This window comes from Pelobates fuscus, chromosome 1 (assembly GCF_036172605.1).
Source record: "Pelobates fuscus isolate aPelFus1 chromosome 1, aPelFus1.pri, whole genome shotgun sequence".
NCBI classification, from domain to species: domain Eukaryota; kingdom Metazoa; phylum Chordata; class Amphibia; order Anura; family Pelobatidae; genus Pelobates; species Pelobates fuscus.
Window position 1 is genome coordinate 292196520 of NC_086317.1, and position 22025 is coordinate 292218544.

General features: G+C 44.0%; 1 protein-coding gene across 2 annotated transcripts in view; it reads right to left on the minus strand.

Moving 5' to 3' along the window:
* CEP97 (centrosomal protein 97) overlaps positions 1–22025 on the minus strand; it is a 29121-nt gene extending 7096 nt beyond the window's left edge. Inside the window, exons 1-8 of one of the 2 annotated variants that reach the window (XM_063457471.1) lie at positions 21922–22025; positions 20535–20677; positions 18989–19147; positions 16796–16897; positions 16011–16124; positions 13407–13573; positions 10877–11041; positions 144–274 (exon numbers count right to left, since the gene is read on the minus strand). In XM_063457471.1, the coding sequence (XP_063313541.1) occupies positions 144–274; positions 10877–11041; positions 13407–13573; positions 16011–16124; positions 16796–16897; positions 18989–19147; positions 20535–20677; positions 21922–21970 (1030 nt within the window). In that variant the 5' untranslated portion in view covers positions 21971–22025. Of the gene's footprint in view, positions 1–143; positions 275–10876; positions 11042–13406; positions 13574–16010; positions 16125–16795; positions 16898–18988; positions 19148–20534; positions 20678–21186; positions 21345–21921 lie in introns of those variants that run through there. The other variant, XM_063457472.1, reaches the window with a different exon arrangement.

The following is a 22025-nucleotide window of genomic DNA, read 5'->3' on the forward strand; positions in this document are numbered from 1 at the left end:
TACCAAGACATGTCAAGACAAATTAAAGCAGATCTAGATAGAAAAATAGAGAAATAAGGAGGCAAACGGAATATATAAATCTGCTTTTAAAGATTTTTTTTTTTTAAATGACATGAGACATGGATAGTAGCCGGTTGTCTTACCATTTTCATAGGGGCGCTGGGCTCCCCGAGCTGGACTTTTTTGCTCACTAGATGATGTTGGCCTTTTATTGGGTGTAGATGATAGGTGGCCATCAACAAGGATCTGGTGCAATAGTTGCCTCTGATGTAATCTAATAAAGAAACCAAAAACTAACATTACCACTGTGAGTGTGTGGCAGTCATGTAAACTCTGATGGCTTAATGACCAACCAATTTTTCCAAATACATGTACACAAAAAAAAGTAATTAAAAAATCCATGGCTCAAAGAACGTTTTGTTAAACTGAAAAAAAACCGAGAGTCACTATACACTGTTTTAATAAAACACTGTTTTCGATTAGAGTAACCTTTTTGTTTGTACCCCCCCTTCCCCTGAGAAAAAAAATAAAATAAACTAGGAATAAACTTTTCTGTGAGTCAAAGCCTAAGCAATGTGCAATGTGGCCTACAGCCAGATCCTCCTCTGATAACACTACCCTTACTGCAGGGGAAAAGATATCCAGGAGGATGTACTAAGTGGAAGGCTTTAGTGCCTCAAGGGGCTAAGAATCAGTGGCGTCGCTAGGGGGGGGGGGGGGCAGAGGGGGCCATCATGCTGTGACCCCCCAAATGCCAGCAACTTGCTGGCCATGTGTTTAAAATATATTTCCTCGGGCTATAACAGTCTGTTACAGCCCGGGGGAATGCAGGACAGAGGGGGTGGAACAGTGCTGGGTGCTTCCCCGGCACAGGCCCCGCCCCCCAAACGAAGCCCCGCCCCCGCCGTTAAGCAGCAGCCCATGCTGCTGCTGGAAAAGATTAAAAATGGCTGTCTGACCACCAGCAACAGGCTCCAGTGACAGGTAGGCTTAATGTGCTTGTGCGTGTGTGTGTATGGACTCAGCAGTCTGCGTGCGTGTGTGTGTATGGACTCAGCAGTCTGCGTGCGTGTGTGTGTATGGACTCAGCAGTCTGCGTGCGTGTGTGTGTATGGACTCAGCAGTCTGCGTGCGTGTGTGTGTATGGACTCAGCAGTCTGCGTGCGTGTGTGTGTATGGACTCAGCAGTCTGCGTGCGTGTGTGTGTGTGTATGGACTCAGCAGTCTGCGTGTGTGTGTGTGTGTATGGACTCAGCAGCCTGCGTGTGTGTGTGTGTGTATGGACTCAGCAGTCTGCGTGTGTGTGTGTGTATGGACTCAGCAGTCTGCGTGTGTGTGTATGGACTCAGCAGTCTGCGTGTGTGTGTGGACTCAGCAGTCTGCGTGTGTGTGTGTGTATGGACTCAGCAGTCTGCGTGTGTGTGTGTGTATGGACTCAGCAGTCTGCGTGTGTGTGTGTGTATGGACTCAGCAGTCTGCGTGTGTGTGTGTGTATGGACTCAGCAGTCTGCGTGTGTGTGTGTGTATGGACTCAGCAGTCTGCGTGTGTGTGTGTGTATGGACTCAGCAGTCTGCGTGTGTGTGTGTATGGACTCAGCAGTCTGCGTGTGTGTGTGTGTGTGGACTCAGCAGTCTGCGTGTGTGTGTGTGGACTCAGCAGTCTGCGTGTGTGTGTGTGGACTCAGCAGTCTGCGTGTGTGTGTGTATGGACTCAGCAGTCTGCGTGCGTGTGTGTGTGTGGACTCAGCAGTCTGCGTGCGTGTGTGTGTGTGGACTCAGCAGTCTGCGTGCGTGTGTGTGTGTGGACTCAGCAGTCTGCGTGCGTGTGTGTGTGTGGACTCAGCAGTCTGCGTGCGTGTGTTTGTATGGACTCAGCAGTCTGCGTGCGTGTGTGTGTATGGACTCAGCAGTCTGCGTGCGTGTGTGTGTATGGACTCAGCAGTCTGCGTGCGTGTGTGTGTATGGACTCAGCAGTCTGCGTGCGTGTGTGTGTGTGTATGGACTCAGCAGTCTGCGTGTGTGTGTGTGTGTATGGACTCAGCAGCCTGCGTGTGTGTGTGTGTGTGTATGGACTCAGCAGTCTGCGTGTGTGTGTGTGTATGGACTCAGCAGTCTGCGTGTGTGTGTGTGTATGGACTCAGCAGTCTGCGTGTGTGTGTATGGACTCAGCAGTCTGCGTGTGTGTGTATGGACTCAGCAGTCTGCGTGTGTGTGTATGGACTCAGCAGTCTGCGTGTGTGTGTATGGACTCAGCAGTCTGCGTGTGTGTGTGTGTGTATGGACTCAGCAGTCTGCGTGTGTGTGTGTGTGTATGGACTCAGCAGTCTGCGTGTGTGTGTGTGTGTATGGACTCAGCAGTCTGCGTGTGTGTGTGTGTGTGTGTATGGACTCAGCAGTCTGCGTGTGTGTGTGTATGGACTCAGCAGTCTGCGTGTGTGTGTGTATGGACTCAGCAGTCTGCGTGTGTGTGTGTGTATGGACTCAGCAGTCTGCGTGTGTGTGTGTGTGTATGGACTCAGCAGTCTGCGTGTGTGTGTGTGTATGGACTCAGCAGTCTGCGTGTGTGTGTGGACTCAGCAGTCTGCGTGTGTGTGTGTGTGTATGGACTCAGCAGTCTGCGTGTGTGTGTGTGTATGGACTCAGCAGTCTGCGTGTGTGTGTGTGTATGGACTCAGCAGTCTGCGCGTGTGTGTGTGTGTATGGACTCAGCAGTCTGCGCGTGTGTGTGTATGGACTCAGCAGTCTGCGTGTGTGTGTGTATGGACTCAGCAGTCTGCGTGTGTGTGTGTGTATGGACTCAGCAGTCTGCGTGTGTGTGTGTGTATGGACTCAGCAGTCTGCGTGTGTGTGTGTGTGTGTATGGACTCAGCAGTCTGCGTGTGTGTGTGTATGGACTCAGCAGTCTGTGTGTGTGTGTGTGTATGGACTCAGCAGTCTGTGTGTGTGTGTGTGTGTGTATGGACTCAGCAGTCTGTGTGTGTGTGTATGGACTCAGCAGTCTGTGTGTGTGTGTGTGTGTATGGACTCAGCAGTCTGTGTGTGTGTGTGTGTGTATGGACTCAGCAGTCTGTGTGTGTGTGTGTGTGTATGGACTCAGCAGTCTGTGTGTGTGTGTGTGTGTATGGACTCAGCAGTCTGTGTGTGTGTGTGTGTGTATGGACTCAGCAGTCTGTGTGTGTGTATGGACTCAGCAGTCTGTGTGTGTGTGTGTATGGACTCAGCAGTCTGTGTGTGTGTGTGTATGGACTCAGCAGTCTGTGTGTGTGTATGGACTCAGCAGTCTGTGTGTGTGTATGGACTCAGCAGTCTGTGTGTGTGTATGGACTCAGCAGTCTGTGTGTGTGTATGGACTCAGCAGTCTGTGTGTGTGTATGGACTCAGCAGTCTGTGTGTGTGTATGGACTCAGCAGTCTGTGTGTGTGTATGGACTCAGCAGTCTGTGTGTGTGTGTGTGTGTATGGACTCAGCAGTCTGTGTGTGTGTGTGTGTGTGTGTGTGTATGGACTCAGCAGTCGGTGTGTGTGTGTGTGTGTATGTATGGACTCAGCAGTCGGTGTGTGTGTGTGTGTGTGTGTGTATGTATGGACTCAGCAGTCGGTGTGTGTGTGTGTATGTATGGACTCAGCAGTCTGTGTTTATGAATTCAGCAGTCTGTATGTGTGTATGGACTCAGCAGTCTGTGTGTGTGTATGGACTCAGCAGTCTGTCTGTGTTTATGAATTCAGCAGTCTGTATGTGTGTATGGACTCAGCAGTCTGTGTGTGTGTATGGACTCAGCAGTCTGCGTGTGTGTGTGTATGGACTCAGCAGTCTGCGTGTGTGTGTGTATGGACTCAGCAGTCTGCGTGTGTGTGTGTGTGTATGGACTCAGCAGTCTGCGTGTGTGTGTGTGTGTATGGACTCAGCAGTCTGCGTGTGTGTGTGTGTATGGACTCAGCAGTCTGCGTGTGTGTGTATGGACTCAGCAGTCTGCGTGTGTGTGTGTGTGTGTATGGACTCAGCAGTCTGCGTGTGTGTGTGTGTGTGTATGGACTCAGCAGTCTGTGTGTGTGTGTGTGTATGGACTCAGCAGCCTGCGTGTGTGTGTGTGTGTGTATGGACTCAGCAGTCTGTGTGTGTGTGTGTATGGACTCAGCAGTCTGTGTGTGTGTATGGACTCAGCAGTCTGTGTGTGTGTGTGTATGGACTCAGCAGTCTGTGTGTGTGTATGGACTCAGCAGTCTGTGTGTGTGTATGGACTCAGCAGTCTGTGTGTGTGTATGGACTCAGCAGTCTGTGTGTGTGTATGGACTCAGCAGTCTGTGTGTGTGTATGGACTCAGCAGTCTGTGTGTGTGTGTGTGTGTATGGACTCAGCAGTCTGTGTGTGTGTGTGTGTGTGTATGGACTCAGCAGTCGGTGTGTGTGTGTGTGTGTATGTATGGACTCAGCAGTCGGTGTGTGTGTGTGTATGTATGGACTCAGCAGTCTGTGTTTATGAATTCAGCAGTCTGTATGTGTGTATGGACTCAGCAGTCTGCGTGTGTGTGTGTGTGTGTGTATGGACTCAGCAGTCTGCGTGTGTGTGTGTGTGTGTATGGACTCAGCAGTCTGCGTGTGTGTGTGTGTATGGACTCAGCAGTCTGCGTGTGTGTGTGTGTGTGTGTGTATGGACTCAGCAGTCTGCATGTGTGTGTGTGTGTATGGACTCAGCAGTCTGCGTGTGTGTGTGTGTGTATGGACTCAGCAGTCTGCGTGTGTGTGTGTGTGTGTATGGACTCAGCAGTCTGCGTGTGTGTGTGTGTGTGTATGGACTCAGCAGTCTGTGTGTGTGTATGGACTCAGCAGTCCGTGTGTGTGTGTGTATGGACTCAGCAGTCCGTGTGTGTGTGTGTATGGACTCAGCAGTCTGTGTGTGTGTGTGTGTGTATGGACTCAGCAGTCTGTGTGTGTGTGTGTATGGACTCAGCAGTCTGTGTGTGTGTGTGTATGGACTCAGCAGTCTGTGTGTGTGTGTGTATGGACTCAGCAGTCTGTGTGTGTGTATGGACTCAGCAGTCTGTGTGTGTGTATGGACTCAGCAGTCTGTGTGTGTGTATGGACTCAGCAGTCTGTGTGTGTGTATGGACTCAGCAGTCTGTGTGTGTGTATGGACTCAGCAGTCTGTGTGTGTGTATGGACTCAGCAGTCTGTGTGTGTGTATGGACTCAGCAGTCTGTGTGTGTGTATGGACTCAGCAGTCTGTGTGTGTGTATGGACTCAGCAGTCTGTGTGTGTGTATGGACTCAGCAGTCTGTGTGTGTGTATGGACTCAGCAGTCTGTGTGTGTGTATGGACTCAGCAGTCTGTGTGTGTGTATGGACTCAGCAGTCTGTGTGTGTGTATGGACTCAGCAGTCTGTGTGTGTGTGTGTGTGTGTGTATGGACTCAGCAGTCTGTGTGTGTGTGTGTGTGTGTATGGACTCAGCAGTCGGTGTGTGTGTGTGTATGTATGGACTCAGCAGTCGGTGTGTGTGTGTATGTATGGACTCAGCAGTCTGTGTTTATGAATTCAGCAGTCTGTATGTGTGTATGGACTCAGCAGTCTGTCTGTGTTTATGAATTCAGCAGTCTGTATGTGTGTATGGACTCAGCAGTCTGTGTGTGTGTATGGACTCAGCAGTCTGTGTGTGTGTGTATGGACTCAGCAGTCTGCGTGTGTGTGTGTGTGTGTGTATGGACTCAGCAGTCTGCGTGTGTGTGTGTATGGACTCAGCAGTCTGCGTGTGTGTGTGTGTGTATGGACTCAGCAGTCTGCGTGTGTGTGTGTGTGTGTGTGTGTGTGTGTATGGACTCAGCAGTCTGCGTGTGTGTGTGTGTGTGTGTGTGTGTATGGACTCAGCAGTCTGCGTGTGTGTGTGTGTGTGTGTGTATGGACTCAGCAGTCTGCGTGTGTGTGTGTGTGTGTATGGACTCAGCAGTCTGCGTGTGTGTGTGTGTATGGACTCAGCAGTCTGCGTGTGTGTGTGTGTATGGACTCAGCAGTCTGCGTGTGTGTGTGTGTGTGTATGGACTCAGCAGTCTGCGTGTGTGTGTGTATGGACTCAACAGTCTGAGTGTGTGTGTGTGTGTGTGTGTGTGTGTATGGACTCAGCAGTCTGCGTGTGTGTGTGTGTATGGACTCAGCAGTCTGCGTGTGTGTGTGTGTATGGACTCAGCAGTCTGCGTGTGTGTGTGTGTGTGTATGGACTCAGCAGTCTGCGTGTGTGTGTGTGTATGGACTCAGCAGTCTGCGTGTGTGTGTGTGTATGGACTCAGCAGTCTGCGTGTGTGTGTGTATGGATTCAGAAGTCTGCGTGTGTGTATGGACTCAGCAGTCTGCGTGTGTGTATGGACTCAGCAGTCTGCGTGTGTTTATGAATTCAGCAGTCTGTGTGTGTGTATGGACTCAGCAGTCTGCGTGTGTGTATGGACTCAGCAGTCTGCGTGTGTGTGTGTATGGACTCAGCAGTCTGCGTGTGTGTGTGTATGGACTCAGCAGTCTGTGTGTGTATGGACTCAGCAGTCTGTGTGTGTGTGGTTGTGTATGGACTCAGCAGTCTGTGTGTGTGTGGTTGTGTATGGACTCAGCAGTCTGTGTGTGTGTGGTTGTGTATGGACTCAGCAGTCTTCGTGTGTGTGTGTGTGTATGGACTCAGCAGTCTTCGTGTGTGTGTGTGTGTATGGACTCAGCAGTCTGCGTGTGTGTGTATGGACTCAGCAGTCTGCGTGTGTGTGTATGGACTCAGCAGTCTGCGTGTGTGTGTATGGACTCAGCAGTCTGCGTGTGTGTGTGTGGGTGTGTATGGACTCAGCAGTCTGCGTGTGTGTGTGTGTGTGTGTATGGACTCAGCAGTCGGTGTGTGTGTATGGACTCAGCAGTCGGTGTGTGTGTATGGACTCAGCAGTCGGTGTGTGTGTATGGACTCAGCAGTCGGTGTGTGTGTATGGACTCAGCAGTCGGTGTGTGTGTATGGACTCAGCAGTCGGTGTGTGTGTATGGACTCAGCAGTCGGTGTGTGTGTATGGACTCAGCAGTCGGTGTGTGTGTATGGACTCAGCAGTCGGTGTGTGTGTATGGACTCAGCAGTCGGTGTGTGTGTATGGACTCAGCAGTCGGTGTGTGTGTATGGACTCAGCAGTCGGTGTGTGTGTATGGACTCAGCAGTCGGTGTGTGTGTATGGACTCAGCAGTCGGTGTGTGTGTATGGACTCAGCAGTCGGTGTGTGTGTATGGACTCAGCAGTCGGTGTGTGTGTATGGACTCAGCAGTCGGTGTGTGTGTATGGACTCAGCAGTCGGTGTGTGTGTATGGACTCAGCAGTCGGTGTGTGTGTATGGACTCAGCAGTCGGTGTGTGTGTATGGACTCAGCAGTCGGTGTGTATGTATGGACTCAGCAGTCTGTCTGTGTTTATGAATTCAGCAGTCTGTATGTGTGTATGGACTCAGCAGTCTGTATGTGTGTATGGACTCAGCAGTCTGTATGTGTGTATGGACTCAGCAGTCTGTGTGTGTGTATGACTCAGCAGTCTGTGTGTGTGTATGGACTCAGCAGTCTGTGTGTGTGTATGGACTCAGCAGTCTGTGTGTGTGTATGGACTCAGCAGTCTGTGTGTGTGTATGGACTCAGCAGTCTGTGTGTGTGTATGGACTCAGCAGTCTGTGTGTGTGTGTGTATGGACTCAGCAGTCTGTGTGTGTGTGTGTATGGACTCAGCAGTCTGTGTGTGTGTGTGTATGGACTCAGCAGTCTGTGTGTGTGTGTATGGACTCAGCAGTCTGTGTGTGTGTATGGACTCAGCAATCTGTGTGTCTGTGTGTGTGTATGGTCAGCAGTCTGTGTCTCTGTGTGTGTAAGGACTCAGCTGTGTGTGTGTGTGTATGGACTGTATCAAGGGAAATGTGTTTGTTTTTTAATAATCCTTGGTGGAAAATAATGAATTCTCCAACAGGGATTATAAAAAAAAAACAACACATTGTGTCGTGGGGCGGGGCTTAAGATGCGGCAGGGGCGGGGTCAAACGGCGGTGAGGGCGGGGTTAAATGTGCCCCCCTACTTTTGTCCCTGGCCCACTATGTGCCCCCCCTAAAAATGAATCCTAGAGACGCCACTGCTATGAATGCTGAGAGAAGACAACAATTATGCTAAATATTCGTCCAGGCAGATTAATGTCACTGCTGGAGGTGGATGCACACCTCAGGCAGCAAAGGAATTTAACCATGGCACTTCAATGTTTTGTAATGGTTGCGCTTGGAATCTGTATATGCAGCATTTGAAACACTGCACATACAGATTCCAAGTGCAACCATTACAAAACATTGAAGTGCCATGCTTCTTGGGAGTAACCCTTTGTTAAGTCACCAGAAACATGCAGAAATGCTTTCACTACAGGAACAATGATGACATCTTGTGGTGACTTTAGTAGTTGATAATCTAGAAAAATCTAACAACAAAACCTTCATAAAAGGTTTGAGTATATATAAATATTATTTTACTAAAGGAACAAAACAATATATTGACTTGGGTAGAGAACCCACACAGTTAGGTATACAAGTATAAGCTGGTTGCACTCTTAGGTCGTGCAAAAATGACAGACAGACAGACACACACACACACCTAGCCAAGGTGCTTCCCCAGCCAGATACAATACATAAGCAAGAAGGAGAGCGCTCACTGGATTCCTTATATCCCTTAAACTAGTATTTCCAATACAGTTACCGTATATACTCGAGTATAAGCCGACCCGAATATAAGCCGAGGCCCCTAATTTTATCCCAAAAAACTGGGAAAACTTATTGACTCGAGTATAAGACTAGGGTGGGAAATGCAGCAGCTACTGGTAAATTTCTAAATAAAATTAGATCCTAAAAAAAATATATTAATTGAATATTTATTTACAGTGTGTGTATAATGAATGCAGTGTGTGCGTATGTGTGTGTGTATGAGTGCAGCGTGTGTGTATGAGTGCAGTGTGTGTATGAGTGCAGTGTGTGTGTGCATGAATGCAGTGTGTGAATGCAGTGTGTGCAGGGCCGGTGCAAGGATATTTGCCGCCGTAGGCAAAAAATTTTTTGCCGCCCCCTCCCCCCCCATATGTCCTGACTTCCCCTCCTCCTCCCTCAGTGGTCCTTACCTCCCCACCCCCGTGTTCCTTCACTCCCCCCCCCAGTGGTCCTGACTCACCCCTCCCCTAGTGGTCCTTACCCTCCCCTCCCCTAGTGGTCCTTACTTCCCCCTCCCCTCCCATAGTGGTCCTTATCCCACCCCCTCCCTCTCATAGTGGTCCTTATCCCCCTTCTCCCTCCCATAGTGTTCCTTATCCCCCCCCATCCCTCCCATAGTGGTCCATATACCCCCCCCTCCCTCCCATAATGGTCCTTATACCCCCCCCTCCCTCCCATAGTGGTCCTTATCCCACCCCCTCCCATAGTGGTCCTTATACCCCCCTCCCTCCCATAGTGGTCCTTATACCCCCCCTCCCTCCCATAGTGGTCCTTATACCCCCCTCCCTCCAATAGTGGTCCTTATCCCCCCTCCCTCCCTCCCTCCCATAGTGGTCCTTATCCCCCCCTCCCTCCCATAGTGGTCCTTATACCCCCCTCCCTCCCATAGTGGTCCTTATACCCCCCTCCCTCCCATAGTGGTCCTTATACCCCCCTCCCTCCCATAGTGGTCCTTATACCCCCCTCCCTCCCATAGTGGTCCTTATCCCCCCTCCCTCCCATAGTGGTCCTTATCCCCCCCCTCCCTCCCATTGTGGTCCTTACCCCCCCCCCCCTCCCTCCCATAGTGGTCCTTATACCCCCCCTCCCTCCCATAGCGGTCCTTATACCCCCCTCCCTCCCATAGTGGTCCTTAACCCACCCCCTCCCTCCCATAGTGGTCCTTATACCCCCCCCCCCCTCCCATAGTGGTCCTTATACCCCTTTTTTTTATTATTAATTTTTTTTTTTTATTATTTTATTTCTTATTTTTTTTTTTTATTTATTTATTCGTCCCCCCTCCCTGCTTGATACATGGCAGGGAGGGGGGCTCCTTCCCTGGTGGTCTAGTGGCATTGGTAGTTCAGTGGGGGGAGAGGGGTGCTGGCAGAGCTGTACTTACCTTTCCTGCAGCTCCTGTCAGCTCCCTCCTCCTCCGCGCGGTCTGTGCAGCTCCCTCTGTCAGCTCCCAGTGTAAGTCTCGCGATAGCCGCGGCTCTCGCGAGACTTACACTGGGAGCTGACCGAGGTGCTGAACGGACGGCGCGGAGGAGGAGAGAGCTGACAGGAGCTGCAGGAAAGGTAAGTACAGCTCTGCCAGCCCCCCTCTCCCCCAGGCTGTATTATGGCAATGTAAATTGCCATAATACAGACTCTGACTCGAGTATAAGCCGAGTTGGGGTTTTTCAGCCCAAAAAATGGGCTGAAAAACTCGGCTTATACTCGAGTATATACGGTACGTAACATCAATGTTTCAGTCCCGAACACGGACTTTCATCAGGATTTATTTTACAAGCTTGAGTTTAATAAAACTAAAAAAACATTGTTGGTTTTACTCTATAAGCTAGCCATTTCAGCCTCTGCCAACCTCTGGAGTTTCACTTTTTGTTTCAAAAAAATACTGCTGTACAGAAAAATCGAACAATTAGACTACAACTCTCAAAAACCCTTTACTGAACCATAAAGCATTGTTTATGTGAGAAGCTAGGCAAGGATCATTATCAACAAATACAGGATCTTTAAATGTCTACATATATATTACTGTCCCTCCTTTCTTTTCTGCACTAATCATCATCATCTATCTATAATCATCATCATCAAATATCTATGGGCATAGGTGCGATATATAATGCAGCATGATCGCCATCTTTTTAGTCTTTGTTATGAATTTATTTACCTTTGTTTATTTAATATTTTTTCCAACTTTGCATCCTCTTCAGTTTGAAGACCAAGTGCCGATGTCAATGGGCATACTGATGCCAAATATTGCACAAGAGGGACATGTTGGCCAGGCCTATATGATCGTCCTTTTCCTTGGCTGTAAAGCCATTCAGCTTTCAGGCTGGAACCATAAGAAGATTAGATCAATTAAGAGAAAAACAAAAACAATACAAATATTAACAACATAGGGAAGGAGTTCTGAACCAAACCAAAACCCAGAATGTGCGCTCACCCATAATTTAAAAGTTTATCTTTAAGTGCCCCATACATATTATACATTCTTTTTACAAATACAAGAAGACCACTCTTTAAATACTCTATATGTATACCCAACACAACATTAAGTGGGAAAAAAATACAAAATGCAGTAGGGGGTGAGGGGAGAACAAAATGCATTTTTGCGTCTAATCATTTTTACACATGCAGTTCAACTAAAGAAAAATAATGAAAATAGATTCATGTATCGGTCCTGTCATTGGTAGTCAATGCAACACTAACTATTTAACTGCCACAGCCTTAAAAGACCACTATAGTGCCAGGAAAACATACCTCAGGGTCCCCCCTTCTGCTGGGCTGGATGGAGAGGAAGGGGTTAAACTTACCTCTTTCTCCAGCGCCGGGCGGGGAGCTCTCCTCCTCCTCTTCGGCTGAATGTGCATGTGCGGCAAGAGCCGCGCGCTCATTCAGCCAGTCTCATAGGAAAGAATTTATAATGCTTTCCTATGGACGCTGGCGTCTTCTCACTGTGATTTTCACAGTGAGAAGCACGCAAACGACTCTAGCGGCTGTCAATGAGACAGCCACTAGAGGCTGGATTAACCCTAATATAAACATAGCAGTTTCTCTGAAACTGCTGTGTTTATAGAAAAAAGGGTTAACCCTAGCTGGACCAGGCACCCAGACCACTTAATTAAGCTGAAGTGGTCTGGGTGCCTATAGTGGTCCTTTAAACCTAAACTATCCCTAATCCAAAGACAGCAATAACCCTTACACTAACCCTGCACAGGCCTTAATCCTACAACTAACACAACCTCTACACCTGATTCAAACCTTAACCCCAACACAAAAGAAACCCACTGTGAATATCAGCAGATAGTTTTCTAGTAACAAAGAGAGGAGTATGTTGCTGCCCTCTACTGGCTCATTTTTAGAATTACAGGCATATCCCTGTAATGCTGAAAAAAAGGGATTAGTGTTGGGCAGCAGGCAAAGCCCAGCAACAATTACAATCGGCATGGAAACATGCTAGGGGACCATGAGGGTCTCCCTTGAGCATCTGCCAGCGCAAATACACTGCATCTCAGCGCAATTTGCTCAGCCACAGTGTTCTCGATGCATTTAAAGGGCTGTTTGCAACACCCACTTGTACCAGAGGTGCAACTAGCCCCTGGCAAAAGTACAGAGATCTCTGTACGTGCAAAGTTTCACATACAAGTTTCTACCACCATGACCATTTCAAATCCCTGAAGTAGGAATAGTGGTTGGAGTAACCCTTTAAGACTGACACAAGAACGCTGTGTGAGTGGGAGGATTGATTGATGATCAACAGGGAGCAGGCAGGTAGGGAAACCTACAAAAAGCTGGATCAAAAACAGGGATTAATCCAAGTTGACAAGGATCACATATAGGATGTTGAGGAACAAGCAAACACAAACAACAAGGATTTGGAGACAGAAAAGGAACCTGACAGAATTGAATTACGGTAATCTCTGAAGGATGTTGAAATCCCATACAGCAATAGGAAACTTCACCAAACATTTGTTGTCATTGTGTGAGAAACAGTGGAAAGCCTGTGTGGACACTGCCTCAGTATTTAAGGGAGACAGATCTCCCTACTGGGGCTGAGGAGATGGTGAGAACATGTAGCTGGCAGAGGAGCAAGTCAAAACCTGATGGGACCATGCTGCAAAATGGGCATGAAAAGTCCATACATAAGGAATATATTTTGTGATATAAGCATAAAAGAATTAAGTAAGAGGAAAAATAAAATAATTACACAGCAGAGAGTGTAACAAGCATGTCAACAAGGTCATGTTCTCAAGTAACCTGGTTACAAGCCCTTATCAGTTGCCTGGGAGGTGCACAAAAAATGACTTTAAATCTGCTCAGTGTCACGTATGTGGTTTCCCGTATGGTGTTTGTCCTCTATTGTGGTGCCACATTAAAATGTCAATGACAACAATAAGAGGAACATATTTGCACTAACATTTGTATGTGCTGGTAAAGATGCAGCTCAACTGGTTGGTCTAGTTAAATATGTGTAGACAGCAAAGAAGGCAAACAAGTTCCATTACATGTCTGAAAGAATATATAGTTTACCATGTCAACCTTTTCTTTAAACAATGTGTAAAATGTATGTGAAAAAAAAAGAAAGAAAGGATACATAAAAAGGTTCACTGCATATTATTAGAAAACAATGCAATCACAAGGTCCTGGAAACATTTATTAACAATTCAATTTAAATTCGACTGTCAGTAAACACTTACTTTTCTTTTTGGGAGACTACATATCCATCTAAAACCTTAAGATTCAAGCACCAGCTCACAATGTAAGGCCGGTAGTCAAAACCAGGAATAGATGGTGTGGCCATCACACAGGGATTGTTCATGATTGATAACTGCTCCAGATTTGTAAGACCTGTGAGGAATGATACCTATGTAAAAGTACATTTAAGTTAATAACGGATGGGAAAAGGAATGTTTGATATGAACCAATTGAAATCTAAAACCTTCAAGAACTTTAACAACTTTAATATCAAAAAGGGAGAACAAAATACAATAACACATAGTCCACAGTGATAACTAAAATGTCACTACAGACCCAAAACATGTACCAACCAGATTTAAAGGAACTGCACTCAATCAATTGATCTGAGTGCAACCAGACAAGGGGCTATTACAAACCCAACAGGTGGTCCAAGGAAAGAAAAAAAGGTCTGGGAACTCCTTAGTTCAGCAAGGCAAATTTATTGGCAAGCTTGACAAAGACTCTTCTGTGGGTCGAAATGTTATTGTAACACTGTTCCAATAAGTTTGTGTTGCTGAGTTAAGAACAGTCATCTTTCCTTGGATGTACAAATCCAAAATAGGCATGCCATGACATTTTAAAGAACATCACAAGGTCAATGTTATTTATTCTACTATGTCAGAACACACTGACAAGATGTAATAAGAAGGGGCAAGAAATGCTTCACTGTGGCATAAACTTTTTATATTTTTACGCAACAAAATCATATATGACCTTTTGAAAAGCATGCAAGCATCTATATTTATTTATTACTGCTATTTATAAAGCGCCAGCAGATTCCGCAGCGCTGTACAATTAGATATGTAATGTGCAGACATGGTTTAGCTTTTAAGGTTACATGATGCACAATTATCACAAGGTGAAATATATAATGTATAAGTATAAGCCTGGGGGAAATCCACACACAATACAGTATATAAAGTTTTATCAGTGTTTATTACAAATAATTATAAAAAAAAAAAAAAAAAAGAAAGAAAAGCACATATTTAGCAATATTACATAATCATACTGTTCTCTTGCTTAAGTCATACAAACAAACTATCATACACGTCATATTAAAATGCAATAATTTCTGTTTTTTTTTTTTTGTACTGGAGCTATGCAGAATCTTCTACCCATCAAGACTGATTGAGCAGAATGAAGAGGACATTCTCCATGGAATGACTGGTTTTCCCTAGGCAGGGTACACATTGATGGCTCTCTGGACTAGACTATAGTTCATATGGAATAGATTTTTTGGAACACCTTTTTTCAGATCTGTAGGAATCACTAAATCAAACACACATTTGTAATAGAATCTTTTAGACACTATCCACATTAATACCTTGTGTGGGTGGCATTTGCATGCTTTACTTTCGGATTCCATCTTTTAATCACAGATACAGATTTATGTCACATTCAGATTGTGATGTGCAATATGCCCTTTTTATTACAAAAAAAATAATAATAAAAATCTTGCTATAAAGAGATCGGTTATCATAATGTGTTTCATTTGTCTTAGAGGTATTGGGTTTAGGTATCCAGAAAGCTACAAGGGTACAGAGAAAGGATAGGAGAGGGGTGGGAAGGGAGAGAAAAAAGAGCAACCCTTAACTCACGCACATAGAGGGGTGACTTTGTTTTACTATTGTGCTTTCATACTGGAGATTAGGGAGCAACATGGTCAGGCTTAATGCAGAGAGCATTCATGAGGCGTGGGACATTTGTAAGTGACACCCTAGTCTTAGTAGATTAATACGAATAATTTGTACCAACTTGTCAGCAGCAAAGCTATGTAACAACAGGCTTCAATGACAGAGAGGCACAAACTCTGCTCCAGCAGGGGCCCCATGGGAATACATGCATGCCTGTATAAATTGATCTTATTTTTGGTTGTATAACAATTATCTGCACATTGATTGTACACATTTTGCATTCTGTTTCCTCCTGCGTAGGACGCCTTCCTCACTGTAATAGCAGTCCAGGTGATGGCTGAGTGCTGGAGCTGCACATGGAGCTCATATTCCCTGTTAAACCTACTTACTCCTGAGCTTTTGATTCTTTAGCCCTGTTAAGGAAATCTCTTTATGTAGAATTATGTAGCATGTCTCACTGAGAGAATGTACTCCTTTAGCATACAGAAAGCTATAACAGTATAAGTAGGAATGGGGGAGAGATTATATATAAGTCACTGACACACATATATATATATATATATATATATATATATATATATATATACATAGACAAATAAAACACACACACTTATACGGACTAAGAACCTAGCAAAAGCACCCTGGCCTTACACACACTAGCCCCCAACATGCGTTCAACTCTTCCTTCACACATACTTTATTAAAGGTTAAGTATCAGGAATATAAGTTTCTCCCTGCGATCTTATGTATTTCCAAATGTCTTTGGTGCACTTACACAATTTTATTATATAAAAATATCAGACTAATTGCAATGAATAAATTATATATGATCTATGTATAAAATTAGCAGCTCATCATAACTAATGAGTTTCCGTGTGTGATTATTGCCCATGATGATTTTCAGACCTTGTTCAGTCAGCTTGCACTTACTTCATTCAAATCTCGGATTTCATTTTCTGCCAAGGAAAGAATGGTGAGGCCTTGGGGAAGGCTTAAGGACGCAGTACGTAAAGAAGTAATATTGTTGCCATGCAAGAGCAAAGTCTACAAAAGGAAGATGAAAAGACAATCACATGTTTTGCCTCATCCAGATCAAGCTAGCTTCAGTTTTAAAAGCATGTTAGGACTGTCGTGAAAATAAATAAAGTTATATGTTCATGTAATATGTTTAGAAATCTTTGCAATCCATAGAAAATTACAGTGCCAGGTAATAATCAGTTTTGGTGTATGACTCAATATTGGGAATGTTTAGCATTATGAGTTTGATTCCATACACCCCTTCACACCGCACCGCAGATGAATATGGAAAGTCCTAAGCCAAAGATCCATGCTCCCACACAACAGCCAAAGGCAAGAATTAATGCACATTTTAATCAAGTACCAGAGGGAAAAGCCATAAAATCAATTTGGACTTTAAAATGTGTGACCTTTGGCATGAGCATTTCATTTTTAAAATTTGCACTTTTAATAATGGTTTATTTGCAGGAACTGTAATCGTTATCCCATCTTGCCTTCAGTCAATATCATATGAACTGTTGATGTTGAAACATCTGGAACTTGGTGCCATATAGATGACTTTTCATTTCAGGAGGAACTATCATACAGAGATCATCTAACTTGAGTAAACCAACTAAAAAAATTATAAATTCTTCTAAAAAGTGATACACTTACAAGGGAAAGCTGCAATTAACATGTACCAAAAAGTATGAACTTACCTTCAGAGACGCTAGTTTGGAGAGATCACATATTTGAGATATATTATTGTCTGAGAGATCAAGATGCTGAAGACAAATGCAGCTGTTGATCTGATCAATGACCTAAAAATAAAAAATATAGTATTTAAAAAAAAGAAAAAGAAAATAATAATGAAACTAACCAATGATAATAGATTGTAGTTTATAAAGATCAACAAAGGATTTAAGTGTTTCAAAAGAAAGCTGAAAAGTGAGAGGCTGCCAAGAACATCCAGTATGCTTACTGCAAATACATGTTTGAATTGTTAATTTTGAGATCTAAAACTTTTACTTAAAACGATTATATTTGTATAAATTTTGTGTGCACCTGTAAAGTATATGTATGTGCTTGCAATGGATCAAAATGTGGTGCTGCTTATACTGTAATGGGCAAAGATAAGTACACGCACTTTATAGGGCAGGCAAGCTGTAAGAAGGGGATTTAAAGGTGGCAACTTTTTATTAGGAGGGGGTAAACCCCCTCACTTATTTTACTAGCATGCAAAGATCAGTTATATTTACTATTTGTATCACTAGTTTACATTCAACAGCATAAACAAGAGTATGGACAAATGCAAATTCAGTGTAAGAGTGTGGGAGTACAATGGTACAAGGCAATACATTACATGTAAAGGGTATGATGGTGGGAAGGTAGGCGAGAGGTGGTGTCCACCGCGGTGTGTAAGAGAAATGGGGACTGCGTTATGGAATCTGAAATTCCTCTTTGTAAGCTAGCCAAGGTTTCCAAACTTTATAAAAGGATTGGAGGGAGTTTCAGGTTGTTGCTGTTATTTGGTCCATCATGCTCTATTTTAGGTAGTATTTCCTTAACGGTTTATGCAGTGTCCTGCCAATAGTCGGCATGTGGCTAGTGTAGGTTTGTTGCAGAGCTTTTGCTCTTTACTAGTAAGGCCTTCTATAGGTTTCGAAAGCAGGGTCTAGAGCAGGGATAGGCAACCTTCGGCTCCGCAGATGTTTTGGACTACACCTCCCATGATGCTTTGCCAGCATTATGTGTGTAAGAGCATTATGGGGGATGTAGTCCACAACATCTGTAGAGCCGAAGGTTGCCTATCCCTGGTCTAGAGTAAACGGTCGGTCGGTGAAACGCTTTTTCTAAAAGGTCTTTGAGGTTATTCCAGAATGTGGAAAGAGTCGGGCAGATCCATCACATGTGGAAATACGTTCCCCTCCCACCACATAGTCTATTTCTATCTTATTTTAATGTTGTACTAGTAAGCACATTGTTACTATATTACCAAACTGTTTAATTTCTGCAGGCTACGAACCATTTTACCAAGGTGTCCCTTTAACATACACATTTGTTGTGAGGAATATGTGAATCCAGGCAATATATAAAATACATAAACAATTACTTGCATGTCAGTCAGTTCTACACCGTTTGTGAATTCCATGGATTCTTTACTCAATAGCTAAAACAATGGAAACTATGCTGCAGGTGAATGAATAAGCTATGTTCATCCACTGTTTTAATGAACACAACATGCGCCAAAGGAATGAAAAAGCTTCTTGCTCTCCCAAAAAATGACGTCACAGGAGTCTGGTAAAGGCTCTGACCCTGTAAGTGAACAAATAATATAAGCCCAATAATACCTATATGGATATACTGCACTATATTCCAAATGATGTGTTAAATTAAAGTCTTTGGTGATACTTGGGAAGAACATCTACACAATCAGTTCTCAATATCAATAATATGTGTTCAGCGTATATATCTACAGGTGTACCAGTGTTTTGTAAACAATCATGATTGTTATCATATTCGAACAATAAAAAGAGTAATCCCCTGGCAGACAATCTGTCTAGATTTTAGACAGAGGGGTTTAAACATTGTACAGTGAAATGTGAGATAAGGATCACAAATAGGTACTCCATGAAATGTAGAACTGGTGGGTTTAATTGGCAAACATTGGGAGGAGAGCAGTAACACAGATAATTTAGGTGCCATATTGTAATGGAGAAATTTGTTGGAGAAGTGAGATCTAGCTGATTGACAGAAGCCTGAGGTGGAGCTACATCCCAGTATGAAAGTGAATATATCCCCATTACAGGTAGTGTGCTTGCACCAGGGAGCTGAAGTTGTTGTGCTACCTGAGTTAACCACTCTGCATTTTTATCTCCAAGCAAATGAAAGAGGATTTACAAACTAAGTACCTTTAAATTATTTCCAGCCAGATTAAGCCATTCCAAATGCACCAAATCCTTCAGTCCCTCCACATAGCCAATGCTGTTATGGGGTAGGTTCAGTACCCGGAGATGTATCAATTTTGCTACACCCATCATCCGTACTAGCCGATTGTTTGCTACAGATAACTGGCAAGGAGAAAGCAATTAAAAAGGAGAGAATACAAATTACATGTCTTGCAGGATCATAACTGTAATTATGCACTTCTTCAATAAACACAAGAGAATAGAATACATTCGAAAAGAAATTAAATAACGTCATGATACTTTTAATTTAATCTGTTTAATTTTCTTTATTGGATAAATATCACAACTGTGTAAATGGAGCTGTAAGCAGAATGTGCTATAGCGCCTGGCATATGATTAAGAAGGAACTTAAAACTTTTGTGGGTGAAAAAAATAAATTTTTATATAGCAATATAAATGTATTTTTCTTACTAAATAGGAAAACTAAAATATTTAACTTGTGCACTACTAATTAGCAACTCCAGACCATGGAAGTGTGCAAATGTATTCCTACGAGAAAGTAATTAATGGGCAGTGTCTGCATATATATTTTAAAGGGACGGTATAGACACCCAGACCACTTCAGCTCATTGAAGTGGTTTTGGTGCAGTGCCCACATCAGTTTAACCCTGCAATTATAATGAGTGCAGTTATTGATAAACTGCAGTAATAATTTTGCAGGGTTAACTCTAACAGCCAGCCACTAGAGGCGCTTCCAGGTCATTACGCAGCTTTTGTTAGCCTGACACTGTATGTCCTCACGCTCTGCATGAGGTTTCCCTTTGATACACTTCCCAAGGTTTTAGGAGCCAGAAACAAAAGACAGAAGCCAGGCAAAATATCAATCATTGGTGTGCCCTTAGCCATGCAAAGGAACACTCTGGGCTCATCTCAGGCACTCACATGGTTAAAGAAGAACTGTCACTAAATCATTTTCACATAACCCACCTGTTAGCTGTAGGTTATGCTAAACATTGAAAAAAAATTAAAAATTACTAAAAAGTTTTTTTACATTTCATTTGTATGCATACATATCCACAACTACAGATGCAAGACCCACTGATGCCTGCTGGCTTTACTGTAGGCAGCAGCAGCCACCCCAATAGTAGCGATTCCCCATACAGTGGTAAAGCCCACCCTGGAGTCTCTATTCTAGTGCGTGCCAAGAGAGCAATGATATATGACGTGTCTCGTATATTCACAAACCCCTCCAATGACAGTACATCTTAAAAGGACTTAAATGTCAAGCAAGTATATTTTGTATTGGTCAGAAACATCTCAAAACTTTTAAAGTAAACTTTTGGATGTAAGCATTTGGTATTTGAATTATGCTGGTCTTTGGCTCAACACAATGTTACATAAAAATATATCTTAAAACTCAAGCGAGACGTCATATCAATTTAACAAGATTACATAGATTTGTGAAACAATGAAAGCTTAAACAAAATCAAAGATGTTAAAGTAAGCAAAGCTCTCCCCTTTACATGGTAATAAATCGATATTTACTCACTTGTGTAAGGTTTTTACATTTCTCAAGATGTTCCAATTTGATGATTTGGTTTTTGTCCAATATCAATGTTGAAGTATCAGCATTGAATGGTAATGTGGGGCCCAGCTTCTGAAGACCCTGCCCTGCCAAATCAACCACTGTACCTAGGGGATTTAGCAGATGATTGCAAGTAAGAAGATTACCAATTTATTAAAAAGAAGGATTAGAGGATCATTACATTGTTTTAGTTACAGGCATCACAACAATATGTACTAAAACAAGTTTCCACATTTAAGGAAGACACTAATTGGGTAACAATCATGTCAAGGAACAAATTCCACGTACTGTCTAAACATCTATAAGATAAAAGACTTCCTCAAAAATCATTCATTTTCTGGGGTATCATATTCTCTCCTTTTACACAGGTTGCTTATACAAAAATAATGAAATGCTGCAAGGCAACATTCAAATGAAAGGTTTCACTGTAAGATGCAGCTTTAAATTACATCCAAAATTAACCACCTGGCAAGAGCGCTGTGATATAACAGGCCATGCGAATCACTTTGCCAAGGAGACATTTAAGAGGCACCAAACGTTAATACGTTCTTTGTAAATCCCTCACAAATGGCAAACTGCGCGTTAGTAATGTAAAGACAAGCCATACAATACTCACCATGATTTTCACAAGCCAAAAGTGAAACTCCCATTGTACCTGCAATATGTTGTTTATGGACACAGCTACAGAAAATGAACTGATGGCAACTACTAGTAATCTGTCAGAAAATAGCTGTACAATGATTATCTCTCCAATTCAAATGAAAATATCCCAAATCATAATATAGGGTGGCATGAAAAGACCATTATAAAATTACATACTGCATCTAATATACCAAATATATATGCATACATGAAAGACACAGCTACTGTATATAAAATTAATTCTGTGTGTGTGTATATATATTAAAGGTAACTCCAAGTATGAGGCCCCACTGTATAAACCTGCCTCAGTGAGAGCTCCTGCACGCAGTGTGTAATAGATGGAGCAATGCTATAATAATAAAATAATAATAATAATATTATAATGCTGCTGATGGAGTGGAGCTGAGAGGACACTGCCTCACGTTGACTCCGCTGGTTTCCTGGCTGTCAGTTAAACGGCTGTTTACTTTCTCGCATGGGATTCCGGGAGATGGAGTGCACAGCGTAATCACTGCCCTTAGTTAGGTAAGCTGCCGGACTACATCCCCCAGAAACCCTGGCGGCGGCGCCCAGGTAGCTTTTGTCCGCGCGTCAAACTAGTAACGAAGGGCAACAAAACAACACAGCGGAGCTCAGTCCTTCCGTGCCAGCTACATCACCAGGCCTTCTGCTACACCGCGTAATTGTAAAGAGACCAACCGCTTCTTACCCGTTACCCCAGAAGACCCTTGATGGGCACTGTCCACCCGCTCCGCCATGGTGTCCGTAGCTTCTGAGCTCCCGGGCAACCGAACATGCAGTTCATTACGTCAC